This window comes from Mastacembelus armatus, chromosome 16 (genome assembly GCF_900324485.2).
Source record: "Mastacembelus armatus chromosome 16, fMasArm1.2, whole genome shotgun sequence".
Taxonomy (NCBI): Eukaryota; Metazoa; Chordata; class Actinopteri; order Synbranchiformes; family Mastacembelidae; genus Mastacembelus; species Mastacembelus armatus.
The window spans coordinates 19,893,728-19,908,055 of record NC_046648.1 but is presented as its reverse complement, the minus strand read 5'-3'; the positions used below and the strand labels follow the sequence as shown (position 1 = coordinate 19,908,055).

Sequence of the window (14,328 nt, the reverse complement as noted above, 5' to 3'; positions counted from 1 at the left end):
GGAACCACAAATAGACCTGCACTCTGAGAGCGAAGTGCTCTGTTGGGATAGTATGGTACTATGAGGTCTTTAAAGGTATGAAGGAGCTTGATCACGAAGGTGGTCCTAGTATTATTAGGACCTAATATCAGCTTGCTATCACAAATGACTGGTGACTTGCTAACGTTATAGGTGACATAAGTGATCATGTATTTTTTGAATTCTTATTTCTTGTCTTGCATCTATTGTTCTGTGATTTACAGAGAGGTTTCTGATAAATCAGATGTGTTATTTGTTTGTGTGGAGTGAATAAAGCAATTTCAAAGTAAATTTTCACCTGTGTATTATTTTCACACGTACATAGTGTCTTCCTATTCTCATTCATTGAAGTTTTATTCATTCAGAAATTACTATGATGAAGTCTGACTGAACAAAATGTGCACTACATTTTTGTATGTGTGTATGTGATTTTGCAAGCGATGTGTCTTGCACTTTAAAAGCAAACAGTCCGCAGTGTCATTAACCCTATTACAGAGCTTCACTTGGCCAGTTATTCACATTCGGAGGTTTAACAGCACACTGAGGGAAGGTTGCAGGTTATGATCTTATGTTAAATTAGATAAAATTACTAAGATTAACTAGGCTACACATAAATATGGGTAATGTATTATACAAATCAACTTAGTATTTTTAGCCTTCATCTTGCAGGTTACCATTCTCAAACTCCACTCTGAGCACTGTCATCCTCACAAAAATGCAAAACAGTACTTATTTTTGTTTATATACTGTTACCTGCATCCTGTCTTTTGTCTATCATACATAACATTGCAGTAAACAATTGTGATTTTAGTTATGCAAGACACCATGTTTCTGCATGCAGTGGTTTAAAAATCTGTTCATAGCCATTTCAGTGAAGTTCTTCAAAATAAATTACCTTCGAAATTCATATTCAGTTGAAGCTGAGGTCTAACCAAACAGAAGTAATTGAACTCCAGGTTGTTCAAACAGCAGTGATTACTTCAGAGGGGTTTGTTACTCATTAGACATAGCACTGGAAGCCATTTGCCTTTGAGTATAAGAAGGTGTGGGAGCACAGGCACATTCTCCACATTGTGTTGAGCTGTCTCAGCCTCCAGGTCACATTGGTGAAGGAGAACCCAGACGTTCTAGACAACATGGACTTCAATGGAACATGGCAGGTCTACTCTCAGGAGAACTATGAAGAGTTCCTCAGGGCCATGGGTGAGAGAAATTCATCAAGGGCTGCAAGGGTGGGCATGAAAAATAAACCATTTTGATAGCCAGAGACAAAAAGTCATTTTTCCTTGATTTGAAATAGTTAATGTTTTCTACAACCAGTCAGACATCACAGCTTTGCAGCCCAGGGAGTCACTGGTCCTTGTTTGCATGATGGAGTATGCAGGAAGTTACAAAAGATCATTGTTTTACACAACAGAACTCCCAGAAGATGTCATAAAGATGGCCAAGGACATCAAACCAGTTACTGAGATCAAACAGGATGGCAACAATTTTGTTATTACCTCCAAGACCCCTGGAAAGTCTGTGACCAACTCCTTTACCATTGGCAAGGAGGCTGATATCACCACCATGGATGGCAAAAAGCTCAGGGTTTGTCATTCTGTCTGAAATGAATACCAGAAATGCAACATTACTTCAATACCAGATCAATGTTATGACTATTTTTTTATGAAAAGGTGTGCTTTTAAAAATTCATATGTATAGTCCGCTCCTTTGACCCGCAGTGCACTGTCAATCTGGAGGGCGGCAAACTGGTCTGCAACACCGGCAAGTTCCGCCATGTCCAAGAGCTCAAAGGAGGAGAAATGATTGAGGTAGAGTATGTCTTACCAGAACTCAGTGTGCCATATTACCTATTCTTACTGATGCATTGACATAAGAGTAATAACATAATCATTGCCATTATATTTTAACTTTTGTACTGTTTTTATACAGTGCATCATATTTTATAATGTGATCTTATGTTTAGATGCAAAATCACAAAGTAAATGTGTTTCCTTTTCCCCTGTCCTGTTGCAGACTTTGACCATGGGCTCAACAGCTCTCATCAGGAAGAGCAAAAAGGTGTAAACTTTGGCAGTGAACAAACCATTGTCTATTTAAATAAAAGTATTGCTTAATAAGCGTGCTTGTCTTCTCATGGCTCCATCTTTACAATGACCTATTCCTTCTATGCCTGACATCCAGTCTAATATGTGTATGAACTGAGACCCCTGCTGGTGGTGTGAGTGTATTGCAGTCTTAAAAAAATCTAATTAGTTAATTGAAAGTACAACATTGCACTGCTGTCCATGTATGGACCTAGTACGAAAAATGTTGTGTGAGTGTTTATGCTTATTGTTATTTGTTGTTGTTGGTTTTATTTTAACAGTCCCTTCATACAGGGGCAACAGGCCAAGGGCCCCCTGAAAACCTCCTATTTGGACCCGGTTCAGTAATTCATATAGAGGCCCAGGTCACTGGAATAAATTAACTATACATCCATCCATCCATTTTCTATACCCGCTTATTCCTTAACCAGGGTCACGGGGATCTACTGGAGCCTATCCCAGCTCTCTTTCAGATGAAATGCAGGGGTACACCCTGGACAGGTTGAATTAACTATATTTCTACAAATTGTTTACACACCGCTGAAGAAGTCGTATAAATGTCAAAACATTCATGTAATAAATCCCTACAGGCCTTGCTGTTTGTTTTTGGTTATTTAAAATGTATTTGATGGACAATGCGGATGTACGACTGGGCATGCGCAGTGCGACGGGAACGCTTTGAGCACGGAGCTAACGTCAGTGTCAGCAGCAGAAGGCTTCTGGGGGTTGTGCGGTAAAAAGAGCTGGTATAAACAAATTCACGGCCACTAAATCGCAGCAGCGGGCTGTGGACAATGGCCAGGTATCTGAGGCCTCCTAACACGTCTCTCTTCGTTAGAAACATCTCCGACGAGTCCAGGTCGGTTGTCATTTTCAACCCTCGGGCATGTATGCAAGTATGGTCAAGCTAACGGAATGCTAGTTATCGTTAGTTAGCAAACCTCTGTCAGCACAGAAATGGGTCACATTAGGCCTGCTAGTTGTTTTGAAACGCATGTGGGGTCAGGTTGCCATATTCTAACTTTGCGTTTGCTAATACCTAGCAAAGAAAATGCCGTGTTGGTGCACCTGAAGTTAATTTTGCAGCAAACTGTTGATTATGTTGCATGTATGCATGTTTAGAGCAAGTTTATAATTCACCGCCCGATTTTTATTTTAGCTGCTGCAGTTAACATCTGTCCAAACATGTCCTGGTTGCAAACTTTACAAACAAAGGCTTTCTCTGTCTCCTCCTAGGCCAAGCTAATGTGTAATATTTAGCCTAATATGTGAACAGCCATCTCAGTGTTTGTACATAGTCAATATTTAAAAGGACCGCATCATTTTCTTTTTAATCTTACCAAATAAAATATAATAGAGTTATTCTTGACTGTTCAGAAATTCATTATTATAGGTAGATAATATATGCGTACAAGATATACTCGTTGTTTGTGAACTTTAAGCAAGTTACTATTAACAAACAGCAGCAGACAGTAGATATGAACCAGACTGATTAGACAGACATAAAGAAAAACTCATAAGCAAAATTACTTAGAATAATTGGATTTGTCTGCAAATAAATCTTGTCTTGTGTTATGCTGCCACCAGCCCTTGTGTGTACCTTGCACACTGGGCTCCGGCTGAATACATATGGTAGCCAGCAGAATAAATGTGCTTATTTCATGACACTTTAGGCCAGAGGATTTACGACGAGAGTTTGGTCGTTATGGGCCTATTGTAGATGTCTACATTCCACTTGACTTCTATACACGGCGGCCAAGAGGATTTGCTTACATTCAATATCCTTTATATTTTTTAATTTAGAAGTGGTGTTTTCCCAGAACATTTTGGGTGCAGTGGGTTTAGTGACACCTAACATTTATTTATTAATTTCACTTTTATTTTAATATCATAAGTGTTTTATATGTAATATTAAGTGTTTTTTGCTATCTATTTTTGTATTAAAACTTATTCCTAACCCACATTTCCTCTGTTGTTGCCTTAGAATGGTAAAGATCAGTTCTGGAGACCCCACACCAAAGAAAGTTGAAAGGTGGTTGTAGAGTAGATTCAAGCCAAGCAGTAGTGGAATTGGGAAAATAAAGAGAGATCAAAAGCATGAAGATGCAAAGAGGAGGAAAGAGATCACCCAGACTTCAATTTGTCTACCAAAGGGAGGAATAACAAAGTGTTTATTGGGCAAAGACAAGCAGGAAACCTCAAGTTCTTCTGCCAAGGCAAAAAAGAGCAAGCTGAAGGTCAAAGGTCAAGCATGTTAAAGGTAACAAGCCAAACCTTTTGTATCCTACTGAATCTGATCACCATCAATACTGTATTGTCTTCACAATGTCAAATGACATTTTGGCCTCTTGATTCGGTTTTATGTTCTTTTAATTGCAGCAAATTTTATTGAAGACAGTGAAATTAATTAATAAATTATGTCAACACAGAAAAATTACAGTTATTTGAATTTTAAAAGTGAACTTTTAAATTGTTACCTGAAATAACTAATCTTCACACTGGTCCAGTAGGTGTGTGCGCTTTTTATTTGAAACTGTGCTGTTCTTTGTTGGGCATGTGCACAGCCTTCTCTCGCAACTTTCCAAGTAAAAGACCTTAATAATACAGAACATTTGAAGATCTCCGGGATGCAGAAGACGCTCTTCACAACCTGAACCGTAAATGGGTTTGTGGGCGCCAGATCGAGATTCAGTTTGCCCAGGGAGACCGCAAGAGTATGAACACCTTTCATTCCTATCTAAGTTTAGCTACTATAGACCCTCATGCAGCATTATTTGAGAGGTACAGCATATTGTCTGTAATGTTAGAATATAAATTTGTCCTTCAAGCCCCTAACCAAATGAAGGCCAAGGAGCGGAATTCCCCTCGCAGTTCCTCCCGTTATGATGATGACTGGTATGGCCGCCAAAGACGGTCCCGTAGCCACAGCCATGATCACCGCAGGTCCCAGAGCCCTTCCTACGTTCACCGTCCTCAGAGGTCTGACAGCCCACAAGAGTAAGTTGCTGCTAACCATGCTTTATCAACCTTTCTACAATGTCCTTCACTTCATATTGGGAGATGTGATGTCTGATGTATCTGTGCTTTGTCAGTCACTGCAAACCAGTCCTATAGAAGAACCTGGTCCTAAAATATGTGTAGTGATCAAGCCCCAGTAATTTTAGAGTAACACCCAAAATATGTATAAAATCAAGTTGGCAGTAAATGTTTGAGCAGATACATAGGAAAAGTAAAAAACTAGGATCTGAATCAGGAAACTTTCCTGACTTGAGAATATATTTAATTTACATTTTTAAAAGGAAAGAAAAGGTTTAAAGCATTAGACAAGGCAAAGAGTGTATACTGAAATATCAGATATTGTATTGGGACTGTTAAAAATATTTAAACATTTTAAAGGGTATTTAGGACTACACTTTAAATCTAACCACATTATAAAAAAGGTTGTCATTACACAATAATTAGCTGGGAACTATAGTCTATTTGATTTTGTTTGCATGTTCACAAATCTTGTTATTACAGGATATTACTAATATTTTTATTTATTCCATAAGCCACAAATTAGAAGACAGGAAGAGACAACTAGGTCCTTTTTTGTGTTAAATTATTAAATTTAGGAACTACATGATGACCTTTGCAGAGTGAAGAGGAGATGATATCCTGCTGAATGAATATTCTGAATATTTGAACTAAGAAGCAGGAAGCCATATAGTATTTTAAAAAACAAATATTGTTCTCTTAACTTAGATATAAGTCAAGTTGCATCCATGATAGGTTTTGTTTTGTTTTTTTTGTACCTACAGCCCTCGGTCTTACAGTCGACAGCGACGGAGCAGAAACCATGGCAATGACAAGTAAGCTAATTTATTAACTTGAAGTAATTAAATAATTTCATTCTTATGACTAATAGTGTTTATTCCACTAGGTACAGAGGACCTCACCATGATCATCACAAAACACACAATGACCCAGGCTCAGGTAGCTGCTCTACATCCAGTTCCCCTTCACCGCCCAGACCCAGGCTCAAGGGTAGAAAAAGCCAGTCCAGGTCCTGCAGCCCAGCAGAAGAGTTCCAGCCTACCTCCAGGTCCCAGAAGCAGCCTGTGGGACAATCGCCATCCCACTCATACTCTAGATCCATGTCCCGGTCACGCTCTCGCTCCAGATCCTGGGCTGGACGCAAGTCTGGAGGCCACTAACTGTGTTCTTCCAAAGCCCCGTCTCTGAGAATGGTTCTATTCAGCTTTTCACTTGGCATTACAGTATTATCTGTTACCAAAGGAAAGCGTAGAGATCCAAGAGGTCAGATATTTGTTCCAAGAGTAGTGAAGGTTGTTTGTTCTTAAGTGATTGATTAAAGCACAGTTGATTCCCAATAAAATTGATGCAGCACCAAAGCACAGCCATGAATGCGTAACAGTTGGAACTAACACTGAAAACTGAAGATAGGATTTTGTTCAGGACTTTCGAGTATTAGTTGTGTACCTAATTAATTGCCAGTTGCTTGTGTGCTTGTTTCTATTTATGTTATGTAAACATGAATAAAACTTTTCAGTTATATTCAGACTAGTATTATGATTTCTCTCACCTTACATTTCTGGTTTCCTGGGGCAGTAACCTGCATACTGTAGGAGCAGCTTCAATAGCATTTGATAGTGTATGAAAGGCAGTTTCCCAACGTTTTGTTCATTATGTTGTTACAGCTATGTTCAAGAGTTGCACTCTTTTTCCATGTATTGGTCAGTAAAGCATTGTCAACTTAATATTTGCAGTGCAGTTATTCTCACCCAAGCACCTTTGTGTGTATAATCTCATTAACTGCCATTACTAGATACTAAAGAACAGACAGGAGTGGGGGGAGGGGAAGGGATTTATTTTTGTCTTTTGTAAAATTTTTCTCATCAATTCACATTGCATTTTTAACACCAATTCATACCAATCTTAAAAACGGACATATTTTCTTTTCTTCAGTGACATTGAATTAGAGGACGAAATTTGCAGCCAATTCATTACAAGTTAATAATTTAGAATATGGAGACATTGCCATGCAGAACCCATTCAGGACAAAACATCTTTTTTCAATATCATGAACTAATAAAAAGAATATAAACTACATCGGGCCACATTCCATTGTCAGCTGGCGGAAGAACAGCTGAGAATTGAAAGTGGTTTTGTTGAAAACATTTCCTCAATTTCTGGCATTGCCACCTAATGAAAACAGTTTAGGCATGGGGATCAACATAGGCACAAACAGGTCAACTCAAGATTAAAAGCATCATGTTCACATAGTGTAAACATATTATGAACTCAAAGTCATACATATGCAAGTCTCCAAAGATCCAATTGATATTTTGTTAGTCTTAATTTGCACTTAGCATCTTTCACCCTACACTGTATGATACAAAATAATAAAAAATGTGCAAGATCTCTGCAAAGACAGTGCAGGGGCACTGAGAAATGCTATAGGCAGATTTTTTTTTCTTTTTTAACAAAAATATTCTTCAGTATTGAAGTCAAGACACATCCTTAGATCGTCTTATACATTCAGTGTTGTTACTAAAAATACTTTTTTCAGGCAGACCTTAAACTTGGTCTGCAAATGTACATATGCTACAAGTACTTTTTACATTTCATTATTTACATGGCTCTTTCAACATACTAGCTCTCATTCTGTTTTGTCATTTTTATGCTGGCCATAAAAACAACAATTCTGCAAAGGAAAAGCAAAAACTGTCCATAGAGGATTAAATCACAAAAGGGAATCCATGAGGCCATTTGTGCCTTCATACTAAGAGCATTTTGGCCTGTAATTCATGGGAAAAAAAAAAAAAAAAAAAAAATGATTGCAGTGCAAGAGGCAGAGGCAAGAGACAGTGTCTGTTGATTATGGGATGGTCAAGCATTGAGACCTGTTTTGTAAACACTGACACCAGCCTCCTGTCTCATGTCGAGTCCCTTGAGCCACTTCACTTCAGAAACCTTCCTCAGCTGTGTCTTACAAATGCGTGCAGCTAACAGGGCCATTTTATGGCCAAGTGAAACTATAGTTCCATATCAAAGCCTGGCTCTCTTCCGCAAGTTAAAGCTGCAGCGCTAACTGGAATAGACAGACTGAGGAACAGTAATAATATTGATTGGAACAGATGAACACTTAAAAGGTGACCCAGGAGACTCTGATCTTTTTCCCACTTGGGGCTGGCAATGAGAATGATGCCAACCACACATAAAATGGTCTGTCAAAAAAAAAAAAAAAAAAAATACAGCATAGCTTTGGTTACACACAACACTTCATACATCTTTCTACAACAAAAAGGACTTGTACAAAATAATGCTATGATAGAGTGTTGTGGCTCTTAGACGAGGTCAACTCCTATAGTGCATGTGCGCACAGCGCAATAAAAAGAAAAAAGAAGTACAGGAGTTGACAGCCCAAGGCCCATGTGCCATGGTCATGTTACTCTTTAGTCTGAGGTTATATTTTCAACCGGTACTTTCTCGCTACAGCTTATTACCTTCAGTAAAATAGCTTTTTTCCCTGCAGAATTGCAGTTGAGTGTCTTTTCTAATCCGCACAAAGAATGTTAAGAATTTTTTTTTTTTTAAAGAAGTGTGTCATAATCAGAATGATACAAATGTGTTTTAGTGCCTGAAACCTTAGAGGCCACAATCTTTTGGAAATCAAAAAGCTAAAAAACTAAGGTGATGAGAACTTACCTGACCTAATACTATAAACCCTTGTTTGGAGGGAAAAGTACACTCAGTCTGCTTTGACAGCCAAAATAAAAAACAAAAATACAATGGATATCCAGTTTGTCATTTGTCACAAAAACTGACTCCGGTAAAGGCACCACCGACCAGCAAGGCTGCATGGCTGTACTGTATTGTTTTGAAATACTGGTTTAAAAAAACAAAAAAAACAAAAATGGTGTAAACATCAACAGCAAAAAATTTGCTGCAAATGCTTCCCAAACCTCAGAGAGATCACTAAAAACATCTAGTTGTACAGCGCTGAGGTGTTCCTGGTGGGTGAGTGCCCTCAAAGGAGTCTCAGTTCACGTATTGGCTACTTATTACTTAAAGTGTGGGTATCCCTCTCAGGCTTGCACCTTGAGGAGGCTCTTGAGTTGGAAAGCCATCATCTCCCTGTTGTCACAGGAGCCCATTGGGAAAGACACCCAGTGGCTGGGGGGCTTTGGCAACACACTGGGCGAGGGTGGCTCACTGAACTTAGGCCCTGCGTAGCTTGGACTTCCTTGACTGGCCAGGAGTGTGTTAAGGTGAGACACTGCACCCTCCCAGCTCTGATTATAGCTGGTGGCAAAGCGGACAGAAGCATTCTTCTCTGCAGACGCGGCCTGCCGCGCCTCTGGAGACCTGTGGTAGGCTGCACCTTTGTCGTTCCGGCGGTGACCATGATGGTGAAGGCCCCCGGGCCCCCCTGCAGATGATGCTGCAGTTGCTCCGTTCTGGTCACGGCCCCTCTGCTTAGCACGGCCAAGGTGATGGTTCTTCTTTGGCAAAGGGCGCTCAGGGTGGGAAACTGGAATGTTGTACCTCTCTCCACCTCCCATGCTGCTTTTGCACTACGTGTCACCTACATGATTGCAATATATTATTAGTAAAGTGTGCTAAAATCTAGAGAACATATCTTGATCTGCTCAAGATTGATTTGATTTATTGTGTAAAATGTGACAATGTAATCTACACACACTCCCACCGCCTCTCAGTAATAACAAGCACAGGGGCTACGTGCAGAAACACCAAGCCTGGGGCGCCCATCCCCCCACCACACACACACAACCGAGTGCAAAAACAGCTCCAGCTCACCTCTTTGTTGTCAGAAAGAAGCAGAGATCTAGCTTTAATCTTTCACCTCCAATCGGGCCCCAAGTCCTCGAAGTAGTTTTCTGTCTACTTCTCGCAGCACGTTTGTGTCCTGCAAAATCTGAGGCTTTCATGTGCTGATGAGCGTTGTTTTCTCGTGGAGCCGAGCTGAACATCAATTCACCTCGGCACACGATGCTCCAAGACGTCGATGACCTTTTGTGGGAAAAGGGTCAGTTAGAAATGCTTAACACATTTAAGAAGTAATCGTTGAAGAAGAAGAAAAAAAAAAAAAAAAAAAAAAAAAAAATCAGTCGATTAACAGCTTATTGTGTTCTTCACCAAGGGGACGTGTATTTCGGTGTGCGTCATAACGTCTCTAGCGGTGTAAAAAGCAATAAACGACAAAACAGCAGCTACCCACCCTACCGTGCTAAGAAATTATTAGTATTATTTAATAGCTGCAACTGCAGGCAGATATCACAACAAAATGCTAACGTTACATAACAAAACTGCGACACGTTACCCACTTTTGTTTATGCGCCCCAGCTCGGTTAAGCTGCAGTCGTTTTGTCCCGCAATCCGACTATCCGACGTTTTTACCATATAGAAAAACGTCCAATTGTAATTATTTCGATCAAGATGATTTCGTGTTAAAAACCCTAGCCATTTGTCAAATAAACAGCACTTTAACGAACCTGTGTCACACCACTTTGGCACCAAACCAAAACAAAGAAGAGTGAGCTCAATATGGCGACGACACACAAAACAATTTCTCTTACCGACTTCTTCAGGGTTGATTGCTGAAGCCCTTCGTCAGAAAAAAATATGCGATTTGTCTTTAAAATACCTCCACGGACTATATAGAAAGCACAGCAAGCTATATTTCCTACAAATCCGTCTCCTTCGAAGAGTATGTGGTGTTAAAGGTGGCCGATGACGGACGTCACTTCTCCCCCCCAACTCCGTCTGGATTGCAACAAAATGGAATCTACTGCGGAGTTATGTACTTCGTTCTTACCCAAATCTGACCAATCACGTACCGGGCACAAACCGACCGGCCAATCAGCGAAGAGAAAGACAAACGCCATTCACGTCTGTTGCCAGACAGGGTGACGTCAATCGCTGACACTCCTCTTTGCCTTTGTTGGGTATTTCCTGAGAGAAGTAAGAAACAACACAAAAAGCACATTTACTTTAGAAAATACCAGATATTTTCAAACTTTATTACACAGGAACTAAGTATTATGTTACATACAGCATGAATCATTAGGATAACATCAGAGGTGGCGTGTATTATGTGTTGTAGAGCGTTTCTTCAAAAGACGTCCACCGTTTCGATTTTTTGACTTTTACTTTTATTGCTATAGAAAAACATATTGAACCACAGTTTCCTGTTTGCACACAGTGCACAGTAAAACTGTTTGTGTTGAGACCACAGTCTATGGTTGAAACTACAGGCTTTAACGATACACAGCAACTCTTCTTTGTAAGATACCCAGCCCCCCATGTCATCTGGCTTCCTGGTAAAACAAAAGCTTATCCAACAGGTCCATTAGCTTCGGTTTGAGATTCAGATTTTAACAATGAGACTTTATCTTAAAACCAGAATCAGCTTATGACGCTTTGAAACAAATGAAACTATAAAACAAATCTAAGCAACATGAAATAAAACAATATAACCATGTGTTTGTCATCTTTTTGCTTGGGAACCACTGTACCAAACTTTATTATACACTATATTTATGCCTAAATAAAACTTTTAAAACTAGCTCCACTAGACCACCTAACACTGCTTGTTGGAATTGGTGTACAGCTATTAGCAATCCAGTAAAATCAATTTTAATATACCAGTTACAAGGGATATAAGGGGTATTTTACTGCATGAGTACTTTTACTTTAATATTTTAAGTACATTTTTACTTAACACTTCTGGACTTAAATGCTTTTTATTGCAGGTGGAGGGTTGGTACTTTTACTTAAATAAAAGATGTGAGTACTTCTTACATAACTTGTGGCAGCGTGTTGAAATGAGAGTGGGAAAAGAAAAGGGAGTTTGCTGGCTCAAGCCACAATACTACAACATGTTTACAATGCAATCTAATCTAAGAAGTGGTTGAGGTTACTAAAAATAGGTTACTATAACTTATAGAAGACCATAAAAGCTATTGTCTCCACTAAATCCTAAGAAATATAGGCCCATTTGAGCATTTCCTATTTCATATTTTTCCTTAACTCCTGAATATTCAGCTTTCAGTCTTTCCATATCATGTGGGTCCCCATGTGTTAGGTATATATTGTATTTGTTTGAAAGGTTCTACTTTGATTTTGAAAAATGCTTTTCTTGTGGTCCTCCTAGACATTGCCCATGGATATTATACCATAAAGTCCTCCAGCAGGTTTTATAGGAGTCTGTACATAAGTCTAAAGAAGACATTTCACCTGTGTTGTTTGAATAACTTATATCTAAGTGCACAGTCAATACTATCCTACTTTCCTTGATTGCTATATTATAGTCTGCAGCTGCCAGTCTAGGCGAAGGCCATGAAAGGACACACCCCAAAGTAAAGCAAGTCTTAGAAGGGGGTTGCGACAATCAAGAACCAGTGAGCCTATGTATGGAAAGTAGGTCACTGAGAGGCTACTGTATGGGTAGTACAGAACACAGGAGGTCGACAAAGGTCCATATTTTACTGTTGTAAAGACATCATAGACATAAGGAATATACAGTAGGCTGTCCTTGAAAGTGGAATGGAAAACACACTGAAAACAACAGTGGTGTAGGGTCCCATGTTTTTCTCACACAGGCAGAGATAATCCATAGCCTACTCTTGGTCACTCTCAGTCTTATTGGCCATTTGCAGTTGTTATGGGGTGTAAAGAGGCAAAAGTAAACAATCAGTGGAGTTTCACATGAATTTGAAAAGTGTTCAATGTGCCATAAAACACACCCGCAAAAAGTGAGGTAGGAAAGACCAGAAGCAGAAATGGTTTCACACCACTCAGCAATAAGTTGGCTCCATATGAAAGGCCTTTTATTTTACCCGCAGATGCATTACAATGAAATCTGTCCAGGTTATTCTCTAGTTTAGTGGAGATACATGAACACAAAAGACACTGAATGCACTTATACAATGGTATTTATACAGTTTATTCTTGAGTAGTCACAGTCTGCAATTTCCTATTCCTTTTTAATTTAAAACTGTCTAACCCAGGAACAAAAATTTGAAATATCTAAATAACTAAACTTTATGTGTTTATGACATCAGAATCTTTTTAAAATTCTACAGCTATGTGTACTGTATCTGTAAGTATCCTACAAGTTAGGACAAGTCATAGTACATCATCAATATCAGGTAAAATGTAAATCCTGAAAGCTACAACAAAAGTTTGGTATTTTACAGGAAACAGTTTGAATATTGTAAGTGGAAAAAGAAAATGGAAAAAAAAAAGAAAAATAATGCATTTATAAAAAAGGTCTAGGTTTTTAGTTGAAAAATAACTACATAATTTTACATGTCATTTCTGTTCTAAATATTTTTATTAAACAGTCACATGATTTATTATTCTAAAAAAGAAATAATTAAACATTATCATAGCATCTTGCATGAAATAATTATATTATTGCTTGACCTGCTCATCAGTTTCTTGTGTTTTTCACATCACTGATCTGATACTGATGCTGTCTAAAGGTCTGGCAATCTGGAAATGAGGAGAGGAAATCTGATTAATGGGTTCAACCTAAATCAATCTTAACAGCAAAGCGAGCCCTGATATTTGTGTCAAGGGTGATTTCTGAAAGGAATTGTGTAGCAGGACAATGTAATCCAGCTGATAATTGAACATTTCAGGCTTTATTCTGTCCTGTTGTCTGTTTTGTTGTGCTGCACCAGGCCAGTCAGTGACTGAGGAGAAATCTTATTGGAGATGTGCTGTCTGCTCCTAATCACATTTCCTGCCTTCTGGCCTGCTAGATCTATCAGGTCAGAGGAGGGGAAGATGTGACCAGTATACCAGATATCATCTTTTTATGAGATGAGTTGATTTTTGTTTTTGCTTTTTAAATTATTAATTTTCTTGAATAATGTCCAATTTTAAAAATCACAAAACATCCCTTTCTGACCCATTTTCATGCCATCTATTCTGATACATTTATTAGTCCGAGTAACTGTGTTATTGAGCATACTTTTCTCTAAATTGAGAGGCTAAAATAGATTGTTAATTCATTTCAGAATGCCTCAGGTATGTGGTTTTATGACCTGATTAAGTTGTTTTTGAAATACTAATTTACTTTATTTTCACCAGAGAGACATTAGCTAAATTAAATGGCCTTAATTGCTGATGGGACAACTGTATGAGTTTGTATCAATAAAGAATAATAGAAATTAAAACACCTCAT

General features: G+C 38.7%; 3 protein-coding genes across 4 annotated transcripts; 2 read left to right on the top strand and 1 right to left on the bottom strand.

Annotated features, from left to right (window-relative positions):
• Positions 1-1,069: 1,069 nt before the first annotated feature.
• Positions 1,070-2,146, top strand: fabp10a (fatty acid binding protein 10a, liver basic). Its single transcript, XM_026317307.1, has 4 exons — positions 1,070-1,221; positions 1,436-1,608; positions 1,743-1,832; positions 2,038-2,146. The coding sequence occupies exons 1-4, from the start codon at positions 1,155-1,157 to the stop codon at positions 2,086-2,088; spliced, it is 381 nt and encodes a 126-aa protein (XP_026173092.1). The 5' UTR covers positions 1,070-1,154; the 3' UTR covers positions 2,089-2,146.
• A 636-nt stretch (positions 2,147-2,782) lies between these two features.
• On the top strand, positions 2,783-6,665 carry srsf10a (serine and arginine rich splicing factor 10a). 2 transcript variants are annotated; one of them, XM_026317037.1, is made up of 6 exons: positions 2,783-2,967; positions 3,782-3,886; positions 4,719-4,822; positions 4,937-5,105; positions 5,909-5,959; positions 6,031-6,665. In XM_026317037.1, the coding sequence occupies exons 1-6, from the start codon at positions 2,903-2,905 to the stop codon at positions 6,302-6,304; spliced, it is 768 nt and encodes a 255-aa protein (XP_026172822.1). In that variant the 5' UTR covers positions 2,783-2,902; the 3' UTR covers positions 6,305-6,665. The 2 variants fall into 2 exon arrangements, with proteins under 2 accessions (XP_026172822.1, XP_026172823.1); XM_026317038.1 differs by lacking the exon at positions 3,782-3,886 and adding an exon at positions 4,093-4,387 and having other exon boundaries at positions 2,829-2,967; positions 4,727-4,822.
• Positions 6,666-6,957: 292 nt separating this feature from the next.
• On the bottom strand, positions 6,958-10,894 carry pnrc2 (proline-rich nuclear receptor coactivator 2). The gene is made up of 3 exons (XM_026317039.1): positions 10,712-10,894; positions 9,933-10,145; positions 6,958-9,699 (listed from the first exon to the last, which is right to left on the bottom strand). Exon 3 carries the CDS (start codon positions 9,674-9,676, stop codon positions 9,200-9,202), a length of 477 nt encoding a protein of 158 aa, XP_026172824.1. The 5' UTR covers positions 9,677-9,699; positions 9,933-10,145; positions 10,712-10,894; the 3' UTR covers positions 6,958-9,199.
• Positions 10,895-14,328: the final 3,434 nt, after the last annotated feature.